Source organism: Myotis brandtii, unplaced genomic scaffold, assembly GCF_000412655.1.
Source record: "Myotis brandtii unplaced genomic scaffold, ASM41265v1 scaffold1875, whole genome shotgun sequence".
NCBI classification, from domain to species: domain Eukaryota; kingdom Metazoa; phylum Chordata; class Mammalia; order Chiroptera; family Vespertilionidae; genus Myotis; species Myotis brandtii.
Genome location: NW_005356961.1, coordinates 756,835 through 768,809, shown reverse-complemented (window position 1 = coordinate 768,809; position 11,975 = coordinate 756,835). Strand labels below are relative to the sequence as shown.

General features: G+C 40.6%; 1 protein-coding gene across 1 annotated transcript in view; it reads left to right on the top strand.

The window, feature by feature from the left end:
• Positions 1–11,975, top strand: part of DGKK (diacylglycerol kinase, kappa) — a gene marked incomplete at its 5' end in the record, with an annotated part of 129,308 nt that overhangs the window by 87,279 nt on the left and 30,054 nt on the right. The window contains 5 exons of the mRNA XM_014538272.1: positions 2,425–2,608; positions 3,339–3,447; positions 4,231–4,370; positions 5,271–5,352; positions 7,178–7,269. Coding sequence (XP_014393758.1) covers positions 2,425–2,608; positions 3,339–3,447; positions 4,231–4,370; positions 5,271–5,352; positions 7,178–7,269 — 607 coding nt within the window. The remainder of the gene's footprint in view (positions 1–2,424; positions 2,609–3,338; positions 3,448–4,230; positions 4,371–5,270; positions 5,353–7,177; positions 7,270–11,975) is intronic.

Here is an 11,975-nt window from a genome sequence, read left to right as displayed (position 1 = left end):
TCTGGGTGTTAATTTTGTATCCTGCTACATTGCCGAATTCATTTATTAAGTCTAGTATTTTTTTGATGGAGTCTTTAGGATTTTCCATGTACAATATCATGTCATCTGCGAATAATGACAGTTTTACTTCTTCTTTTCCAATTTGGATGCCTATTATTTCTTCTTCTTGTCTGATTGCTATGGCTAGCACTTCCAGTACTATGTCGAACAGGAGTGGTGAGAGTGGGCATCCCTGTCTTGTCCCTGTTCTTATGGGAAATGAATTTATTTTCTGCCCATTGAGTATGATGTTGGCTGTAGGTTTGTCATATAAGGCTTTTATTATGTTGAGGTATGATCCTTCTATTCCCACTTTGCTAAGAGTTTTTATCAAGAAAGTGTATTGGATTTTGTCAAATGCTTTTTTTGCATCAATGGATATGATTATGTGATTTTTTATCTCTCAATTTGGTTATGTGATATAAAAAGATACCATTTGTTAAAATATATTTTTTCTTCATATATCATATGACCTGACCCCTAGTATTTCAAGTATATACTTAATAGTCTCAACTTTATTTTCTGTTACCTCTAACATATTCTTGTCATTATATCTGGTCCCTGTCACTTCTTTGACATCATCTTCTGCCACCCTCCCCCTTTCTCACTCAACATCAGCCATGCTATTCTCTTCACTGGTCCTCAGACACTTCACACAGTCTCTCTTCTCTGTGTCTTAGCACTTATGTTTCATCTCCCCCCACAAAAAAAATTCTTCCTCCAGATATCTACATTGCTTACTTCTTCACTTTATGCAAGTCCCATCTCATATGTCACCTCTACAGGAAAGCTGTCTCTGACCACCTGTCTAAAATAACACCTCCTCCAGTCTCCATTCCCTTTTCCTACTTAGTTTTCTTCAAATCACATTATTTATTATATTTATGTGTTATGCTCTGTCTACCTCCATTAGAATACAAGTTCCACAATATCAGAGACTGTTGCTATCTTGTCTACCACTGTATTCTCAGAATATAACAAGGACGAGCACAGAGAATGCCCTCAATACATATTTTTGAATAAATGAATTAATGTTTTAACTACTATTGTGTTGACATATTACCTTTTGTTTAAAAAATGTTGAAAAGGGTACTACTTTTGGATAACATGTTCAGGGAGAGTAACTACTTCCAAGCTATACTACTGAAAGGACATAGCAGATGCCCCTTAGCTGAATCCTAGCAAGCCCTGAAAATTTGGTGCATGACTGGCTAGCTGGCTTAGAAATTGGCCCATAGAGAAAGACTGCTTTAGATTTTTTCCAGGCAAAATAGCCATGCAATCTGCTCCAGTCAGCACTCTTTCTTCAAGCTCCCTTTCACCCAGATTACAATAAATGGGACATCTCAACCCATCCTCCCTGGCCCAAACCAATCAGGACCAAGCCACATGCTTTTTTCCCTTTGCATTTAATTTTTGCTAAGGCATCCCTGGAAAGCCACAAGCTCAGAGGTTTGGAGGCTTATGATTTGTCTACCATCTCCTAGGGGGGCATTTCTCAGTGCCTATCCCCCTGCCAATAGGCTCTAAGACTCAGAAGGAGCTGGCAGCCTTTGTCAGTTTAGAGTGCTATAATGTTACTTCTCTATGGAGAACTTCAGTGTTGGAAGCTTCTCTCTTGTTCAGATAATTTCCCTATAGTCTTTTTTCCCCTGAAAGTTGGTGTGACAACTTGGATTGCTCTGTCTGAGCCCAAGGGGAGTGATTAAAGCTCCCGGCTTCACCCTACATTGATATGTTCAATCATTTGTTTGTGGCTAAAAGGCAGCCTTTCCTCCCCTCTTTCCTGACCTGGTATCTTCTCACTATGAGAACCAAGGCAGATCCCAGGCAGAGAGTAGACTAGTTGATGTGTTGATCCTCCTTCTCAGCTCTCAACCTTTTCCTTCTCAGTTTCTCCTTAGCATTTTATTAATTCTTGGTTGTGGAACCATTTTTTATTCTGTATATTCCAACATACTCTTGTGTATGAGCCTGTCTCCTCAGCTTAAGAGCAGGGGCTATACTCCAGCAATATTTAGCATGCTTATTAGAATGTAGTAGTTGCTCAAGAAATGTCAGTTGCCTGGCAACAGTTGGAAAAGCCCCTTGGGTTTTGTATTGATTTCCCCTCTGTTCCTCTAGCTCAGAATCTAGGGCAGAAGGAAACTCTGGGAGATATTGGGAATGTCTATTACCTTGATTATGGTGATGGTATCATGGGTGTTTGCTTATGTCTAAACTCATTAAATTGTATACATTAAATATGTTCAGTTCTTTGTGTATCCATTGTACCTCAATAAAACTATTTTTAAAAAGTGTTTTCAAAATTTGATATTAAGTTATATCTTATTTCCATCTCAATGACCCTGTTCTTTTTTTTCTTTCTTTTTCTCTTTGTATCAGGCCAATTAGTAGTATCTTCAGACTTCTGGAATCTTGATTGGTCATCAGCCTGTTCATGCCCCCTTCTCATATTCATCAACTCCAAAAGTGGCGATCATCAAGGAGTTATCTTCCTCAGAAAATTTAAGCAATTCCTTAACCCATCTCAAGTGTTTGACCTGTCGAAGGGTGGACCTGAAGCCGGGTAAGCATGGCATAAGGGATATAGTGGTTATATAGAAGGCTTTGCCTTTTACACATTCTAGACTAGGATAGGCTTCCTGGAATTAGTTCTAGTATCTGGGCAGGAAATATCTATTTTCTGAAGCCAGGACACAGACACATAACTCCAGAGTATTTTGGGTTGACTGGTATTTTGGAGGACTTTTAGCCCTCTCCCAGAAATCCTTTCAAGCCCATATCCTACTCTCAGATTTGCTCCACCTTTTCTAGTAAGAAGAAGTAAAACTGTCTCCTTACCTCAGAGGGAGCAAATGGATATTGCTGTCAATCTTTTCTGTCACTCGTTCTCCATCCTCCCCCCCTTCATGGGGCCAAATAATTATATCTCTACTATAGGCCTCTTTAATTTGAGGACCATCTGGCTGTTCGGCCCTGGCTTCTGTGAGCCCATTGGCCACCATGTGAGACATTCTTCTTGGATCTCAGCAGTTAGATTTAGCTAGGTTACTAGTAGCTTCCAGAGCAAGGTTAGGCACAGGATTAGTATGGGTTGAGGCAAGGCCTCCAGGACTGCCTGTGGGAGCATTGACTATAATTTTAGGAACACAGAGAGACAGTGGCTAAGGGAAAAAAAGATGTAGCTTGTTAGCAAGGTAAAGAAGGAACAGTCCTTGGGCCCTGGAACATTGTAGGAAAGAGTTGTAAAACCCAGTAGTCCATTAAATGTTTCCCTTTTCTCCTTTTTCTTCCAGGCTGTCCATGTTCAAGAACTTTGCTCGCTTTCGCATTGTGGTTTGTGGTGGAGATGGCAGTGTAAGCTGGGTCTTATCTCTGATTGATGCCTTAGGATTGCATGAAAGGGTGAGTCCCTAGCTGACTCAGTTTACCCATTGCTAGGAAGACTGGGGTGTGGAGCTTCTCATCCCAAAAAGTCCCTAGTCTTCACTCTCCCTGTCTATAAAATACATGTTTCCCATTGGTTTCATACTCAACCTGACTGGTAGATTTCCAATCTAAGCCTGCTCACCTAGACCATTTTCTGGTTATCTACATGTGGATAGAGAAATGAGGGAGTTAGCAGGGGGAAAGAAAAAATGAGCAGTGCTCTATTTTCTAACACCCAAAGTGAAGATTTGAAGGGGAGGAGAGCAAACAAAAAAGAAGTGGCCTCAGGCAACATTCAGCCCCTAATTTCCTCCACCTCCTGAGGCAATTGATTTTCTTCCTTGAGTCTCAAGAGTAGCAGAAATTTTCCTCTACCTCTCCCCCCCTTTACCCTAAGTAACACTCTGCTCTTCTGAATCCAGTAGCTTTGTCTCTTAAGACACCTCACGTCTTTGGCCCAGCCTAAATAGAAACCTGTGACTATATTTTTCTTTTATAAACATAGCTATACATATTAGCATATTCCATCAACTCTTCCATTTACTGGGTAGGCTCTGTATGGCCAAGAGTGGGGCCCAACTCCTTTGGGAAATTTTCAATCAATTTCAAACATCTTCCTAACATACTTCCCAGAATCATAAATCCCTTATTGCCTCTGGCTTTGAGACCACAATCTTTCCCAAAGAGTGCCTCTGTGTTCTTTTGTGGGTGAATCTTCATAGCTCTGTCTGAAAAGGGTACCTGGTTTTGTTCTTGCAGTGTCAGCTGGCAGTCATCCCGCTTGGAACCGGCAATGATCTGGCCCGTGTCCTAGGCTGGGGTGCGTTCTGGAACAAAAACAAGTCACCTCTGAACATCCTCAACAGAGTGGAGCAGGCTAGTGTGAGGATTCTAGACAGGTGAGTGGCTGAAAGATCAGGCCATTGTGCCTTTTCCAGTTGTACACTAGTTATTCCCAGTTACATCATCTCAATCAGGAATGCTTTAATCTCTCTCACAGATCCTTTATGTATTCAGTGTGGGGCAGTTTGGGAGGTAGGGGGCTTGGCTATTAGGAAACCAGGGCCTCCTATGTATCCTTCAAACATCACCAAAGCCCCTCATTAACTCAAAATATCTTAAAGCAACATCCCCATGGGTAAATTTCAAGGGTTCTGTGAACCTTCTTCAAATTGCATAGCTATGTAAGCATATTTTTTCCTTGGGGAAGTGTCCATCTCTCTATTCTATTCTAGAATAGTATAGAAACTATTACACACCTTCATTAAGTTATCAAAGAAACTAAAAAAAATGAGAGTTCATACACAATTAGCCTAAATTGTCTCTGCTTTACAGAAGATAGAGTATTGCCATCTTCTGATAAGAAAGGCTTTCTGTACTGGGGCATAGTATTTGATATATGATTGCCCATGAGGATATCCTGGGGTGCTTTCTCAAGATACCAACCTGGGCCCTATCACAAAGATTCTTGTTCAGTAGGTCTTGGATAGGGCCTGATATGTGTATTTTATAAAAGCACTTCAGGTGATCTTGATATTTACCTCTGGTTAAGAAGCACTGCTCTCTGAGAACCCTATGATGGAATTCTTTCCATCACACTGTTCTAGGGAAGTCATGAGGACCCCCCCCACACCTTGTGGTATATCTTGAGGTCAGTTTACCTGAGATAGCTTGGGCATCCCCTACATCTCTCCCCAACACATAAACATTTTTATCTCTTTTTCACATGTGAAACACTGATACGAGCCTGTGATGAAACAGAGTCCTAAATATCTGTGTGTCTTTGAACTTCATTTCAGATGGAGTGTGATGATCCGTGAGACTCCTAGACAAACCCCATTGCTAAGAGGGCAAGTTGAAATGGATATACCCCAATTTGAGGTAATTACTACCCAGCTGTATTTCAAGCTAACATCTTTATTGCACAGTGAAATGATAGGCAAAATCCAGAGAGAAGCTGTTGTATTTTCTATGAGCTTGATGAGAATGAGATCATTGAAAATTGGGGACATGTCAATCAACAGCTATTTACCAAAAATGGTGATAGGTACTGTGGGCATAATTCATTCAGCCATTTACTTTTTCATCCACTCAAAATAGTTATGGAAAATATTTATGAATTAACTACTAAGTGTGAGATACTCTTCTAGGAGCTGTTTTTATATGCTAGTTGTTAAAGAAGAATGACAGTCCATGCTGTCAAGGAGCTAATAGTTGCAGTGGTAGAAAAAATATATATAAAGTAGTATGAGTGTTAGTATATAAAGAAGTAGCAAGGGTGGAAACATCCAGCAGGTGTACCTAAGCCAGTCTGGGGGAAATCAGGGAAAGCTTCTCAAAATAGCTACCATTTCAGAAGGTATTTAAGGACCAGAGTTAACCGGGATAGTGGGAAAGAGGAGGCCTCTTCTGGATTGATGGGACAGTGTGTGTTGTCCCAAAGGCAAGAGAGAGCATGGAATATTCACACAACTAAAATGCATTCATAATGGCTGAGGCATAGGGGCCAGGACATATACAGGAAGTTCTACTAAAGATGAAACTGGAGAAGTAATCAGGGGCAGGCCAGGAAGAACCTAGTAAACAATGGTAGGAAGTTTGAACTTTTATCCTAAGAACAATGAGAATTATAGAAGTTTTTTTTAACCTTATTAGGAAATTTTTCAAACACATAGAAATTTTAAATGGTAGATTCTACCATTACTATTTTACTATACTTTATCACAAATCTATCCATCTATCCATTCTGCTATCTAATAGAAAGGTTTTAAGCAGGGGAGTTCCATGGTAGGTGGAGAAATAATTGAAGGAATAAAGATTAGAAGCAAGGAGAAAGACAGAAGATGCTGTAATTGTCTAGATAAAAAATAATGATGATTTGGACTGGTGAAGTGGTAACAGAGATAAGGAGAAGTGGACTCATTTAAGATATATTAAAGAGATAGGATCATCAGGACTCAGTAGACACAAGTTGTAGTTAAAATTACAGATTCAAGAGCCAGACTATCTGGAATTGAATCCTGACTGCTACTTATCAGCTTCCCCTTTTCCTGTGCCTCAGTTTTCTGTTCTGTGAAACTGGGATAATAACAATCCTTATTATAAGGACTACTATATATAGCTTAGAACAGAGCCTGGCACATAGTAAGTGCTATGTGCTATATAAGTAGATGCTATTATTATATGTAACAATAAAAGTGTAATATGATAATTAGACCAGATGTCCTTCCTTCCATTCAAAGCCACAGCGGGTGGGGGCCAAGGCAGAGGCGGCCGCCATGGTGGCAGGGGCCAAGGCCCTTGCATGAATTTTTTTGCATTGGGCCTCTAGTTACTAATATTATTATATAAGAGGAGATACTCTGGCACTGGAAAAATGTGGGTTCAAATCTCAGATCTATTATTTACTATCTATGTAATATGAGATTGTTCATTTGAAATAAGGAACAAATATTATCACCTTTATATGAGTTTTAAATATTAATTTAAATGAGAGGAAACAATATGGATCTTTTATTTTTAGAATGACCACAGAGCTAAGATTATCTATGAGGATCTTCAAAAGAATTCCTTAATTATGATTATTTCCAGAGAGGCAGCTGAGTTGATGGTAAAGAGTCAGTAAGAAATAATGAGGGAATGAGGATGGGCAGCACACTGTGTCACATGCTAAGGTTCCAAGTCTGAACACTCCTTTTCCCCTTAGGCTGCTGCCATCCAACACTTAGAATCTGCAACCACTGAGTTGAACAAAATCCTGAAGGCCAAGTATCCTACAGAGATGATCATCCCAACCAGGTAAGTCTTCCTTTGGCTTTCAACCTTTGGGGTTTTTCTTGCTCCTCATGGGCTGTCTTCAGTCAGAGGTAGGATTCATTTGAACACTTTGGGGTGTTGAGGCCAAGGAAAGTACAGTAAATCCTCACTTAACATTGTCAATAGGTTCTTGGAACTATGGCAAAACAACATACAGTGAAATCAGTTTTACCATAGGTTAATTGATATAAAAAAGAGTTAAGTTCCTACAGTATCTCATGGATGTTATAATAAAGTGACATTAAACAATATTATGTTATTTGAGGGTCTGATGTATATGTTTATCTTTCCAAATCAAATTTCTCCCTACTCAAACCTACTGAATAAAAAGATCAGGATAAAAAGATGAGATTGGGGTGAGGGGTCCTGCTACTTCAAAAAGACAAAATAACAAACCAGAGATTTGGAAAAAAGGGAGGAATTCTGGTCAAGATGGCAGAATAGATAAACACTGTGCTCACCTCTTCCCATGACCACATCAACATTACAACTAAATTACAAAACAACTGTCTTGGCCATTGTGGCTCATTTGGTTGGGTATCATCCCATGCACGGAAAGTTTGCCAGTTCAATTCCCAGTCAGGGCACATGTTCAGGTTGTGGGCTCGATCCCTGGTAAAGGTCATGCAGGAGACAGCTGATTGATGTTTCATTCTCGTGTCGATGTTTCTCTCTCTCTTCCTCTCTCTGTAAAAATCAATAAATTTTTTTCTTAAATGCAAAATAACCATTATTGAGAACCAACTGAAGGCTAGCTGAACAGAATTACTATTACTAAGGATGCAAAGAAGAAGTCATATTGAGACTGGTAGCAGGTCCCTCACTCATGATGTGGCAGTTTTCTTTTTTTTTAAAATACATTTTTATAGACTTCAGAGAGGAAGGGAGAGAAAGATAGAAACATTAATGATGAGAGAGAATAATTGATCAGCTGCCTCCTGCATGCCCCCCAACTGGGGATTGAGCTCGCAAGCTGGGCATGTGCCCTTGACTGGAATTGAACCTGGAACCCTTTAACCAACACTCTATCCACTGAGCCAAATCACCCAGGGTGGTGTGGCAGTTTTCAACAGAAGGGATAGTTAGGCTGTGTTGGTCCTGCCTGAAAATCGAGTAGTCCCAGCCTCACACCAAACTCGCCAGCCCAGGGATCCAGTGCCAGGAAGGAAGTCCCTATAATATCTGGCTATGAAAACTAGTGAGGATTGTGGCTGAGTGATATGGAAGGTTACTGGAGTCCCAGGCACTGCAGGTCTTAAAGGGACTGCACACATACTAATATCCTCACAAATTCACTCATTCTGAGCTCCAGCATTGGAGTGTCAGTTTACAAAGCACCAAGGACATACAAGAAGGAGCTGAATTGACTAGCTCGAAGGCCAGGGCTGAATGGGCAGGAGGCAGGTCAGCTCTCTCAGGGATGGAAGTGCTGGCAGAGGCCACTGTTCCTTTGCTGAAAACCTCCCTTCACTCAGGCAGCAGATGCAGGTGGATGCCAAATATGAGCTCTCCATTAACTTGGTTAAGACCATTCACCCACCCTGGTGATTTGCTGAAACCTTGCCCCACCCAATTCACCCATGCCCAGACTAAACCTCTTGCAGAAGCTTTTCAACACAAGTTGCCTTCCACTGCTCATGTTGTGGATTTCCTTAAAATTTCTCAAAGGTCCATAAACACCAAGCAAGCAGTAGCTGTCTCTGGCATGCCCCGAACCTCTTGCTAAGCATCCTGAAGCCCAACGCTAGTGGCAACTGTCCTCAGTTCACAGCTTAACAACTCTCAGAGGCCTCCAAGCCCAGCACAGATTGCAACAAACCACAGATTCCTTTGTAACTCCTATCAGGTGGTCTTGGGCTGGATGGAAGCAGTGGCTGACTTGGCCTGCACCAGAGCCCCTCCTAAGAGGCCCCAGAACCAATAAACCCAATGGTCAGCTTCAGACCACACCAGAGCACCACCCAAACAGCTTCACATATGACACACCAGATTTGACAAGCATCAGAGCCCCAGAAAAGCAAATCCCACTCAGTGGGATCAGCCCCCCACACAACAGCTTGTCCACTATAGTTATGGCCATTCCTTATTGACAGTCAATCAGAGAGTCAATAACATCCACTGACATGCCAACGACAATCAGGGTTCAACTACAATAGGGGAGCACACATGACCAATAAAAGGGAAACCCCTGAAATACCAGGCTCAGGTGACCAGGGAGACTGTGACCCTCATGACACCTATTACATAAGTCCACACTGCCAAGACTGGGAGACATAGCCAATATACCAAATATATAGAAACAAAGGAAGTCAGCCAAAATTAGGAGACAAAGAAGCATGTCCCAAATGAAAGAACAGGACAAAACTTCTGAAAAAGAACTAAATGAAATGGAGACAAGCAATCTACCAGATGTAGAGTTCAAAGTGCTGATTATATGGATGTTCAATAAACTTAGGGGAAGAATAGACACACTCAATGAGAACTTATAGGAAACATTTAAAAAGAGATAGAAAACATAAAAAAGAATTAGTCAGAAATGAAGAATATAATAACTGAAATGAAGAATATATTAGAAGGAATCAACAATAAATTAGATGAAACAGAGGATCAAATCAGCAATCTGGTAGACAAGGTAGCAAAAAACACCCAATTATAATAGGAAAAAAGGAATTTTTAAAAATTAGGATAGTTTAACTCTCAGACAACATCAAGCATACCAACATTTGCATCATAAGGGTACCAGAAAGAGAAGAGAGAGATCAAGGGATTGAGAACCTATTTTAAGGAATAATGACTGAAAACTTCCCTAACCAGGTGAAGGAAATAAACAAGTCCAGAAAGCACAGAGGGTCACAAACAAGATGAACCCAAAGATGCCCACACCAAGACACCTCTTGATTAAAATGCCAAGATTAAAAGCAAAGAGAGAATCTTAAAACTAGCAAGAGAAAAGCAGCTACTTATATACAAATGAACTGAAGGGTCCCAGGTTTGATTCCAGTCAAGGGCATGTACTTTGGTTGCCAGCCTGGACCCTGCTCAGGGCATGTGCAGGAGGCAACCAATCGATGTGTTTCTCTCACATCAGTGTTTCTCTCTGTCTTTCCCTCTCTCTCCCACTCTCTAAAAATCAGTGGGAAAATATCCTCAGGTGAGGATAAAAAAAAGTTTAGTGGATAAATTTTCTTTGTTCAAAGCTTAATCTGGCTTCACCCATTATTTCAAATCAGTTATACCTGAAAAGGAGTGAAAATTGAGTTTTCAGCTATTAAAGGGTATATACATTTGAGTAATTATAAAGGCAGTGTTTGTACTTCAACTGCATTTTCAAACTTCCAGTAGCATTTTAGGATGAATTTCCTTTGTTCAAAGCTCAATCTGGCTGAAAAAAAGAAACATCAATTGAGCTATCAGCTATTAATGTGTATGTATACATGATTTGGGGACATCCTGTATATAAGGAAGTCATACAACTTAACACACACACAAAAAAAACCCCAACAAAATAAAACAAACAAAAACCCAATCTGATTAAAAAATGGAAGAGGACCTGAATAGACATTTCTCAAAAGATGGCCAAGAGACATATGAAAAGATGCTCAGCATCTCTAATCATCAGGGAAATGCAAATTAAAACCATGATGTGATGTCACCTCACACCTGTCAGAGTGGCTATCATCAATAAATCAACAAAACAAGAAGTCTTAGCAAGGATGTGGAGAAAAGGAAACCCTTATGCACCATTGTTCAGATTGCAAATTGGTGTATCCACTATGGAAAACAATATGGAAGTTCCTCAAAAAATTAAAAATAGAACTATTATATGACTGAGGAATTCTACTTCTGGGCATTTACCTGAAGAAATGCAAAACACTCATTCAAAAAGACATATGCACCCCTATGTTCATTGCAGCATTACTTCCAATAGCCAAAATAAGGAAGCAACCTAAGTGTCCATTGATAAATAAAGATGTGGTACATATATACAATGGAATACTATTCAACCATGAAAAAGAGTGAAGTCTGTCATTTAAAGCAACATGGATGGACCTAGAGAGTATTATGCTAAGTGAAATAAGTTAGACAGAAAAAGAAAAATACCATACAATTTCACTTATATGTGGACTCTAAGAAATAAAATAAATGAATAAACAAAACAGAAGCAAACTTATAGATTCAGAGAACAAATTGATGGATGCCAGACAGGAGGGGTTGAGGTTGGGTTAAAAAAAAGAAAGGGATTAAAATGTATAAATTGTCAATTATAAAAACAGTAATGGGGATATAAAGTACAGCATGGGAAATATAATAGATAATCCTATATAATAAAGAGGTAATATGCAAATTGACCATCACACCCTCAAAAGATGGCTGCCTACAACCAGGCCGACAGGGGGGTTAGTGAGGAGCAACCAAACGACTGAACAGCAGGCTGCATGGGGCGACCAGGCCAGCGGGGGGATGGGGAGGGGCGTGAGGGCCAACCAGGCCAGCTGGGGGGTGCAGTTGGGGGTGACCAGGCTGGCAGAGGGGGGCAGTTAGGAGCAATCAGGCTGGCATGCAGAGGCAGTGAGGAGTGATTAGGCCGGCAGGCAGATGAGCAATTAGGAGCCAGCGGTCCAGGATTGTGAGAGGGATGTCTGACTGCCGGTTTAGGCCCAATCCTGGGGATCGGGCCTAAACTGGCA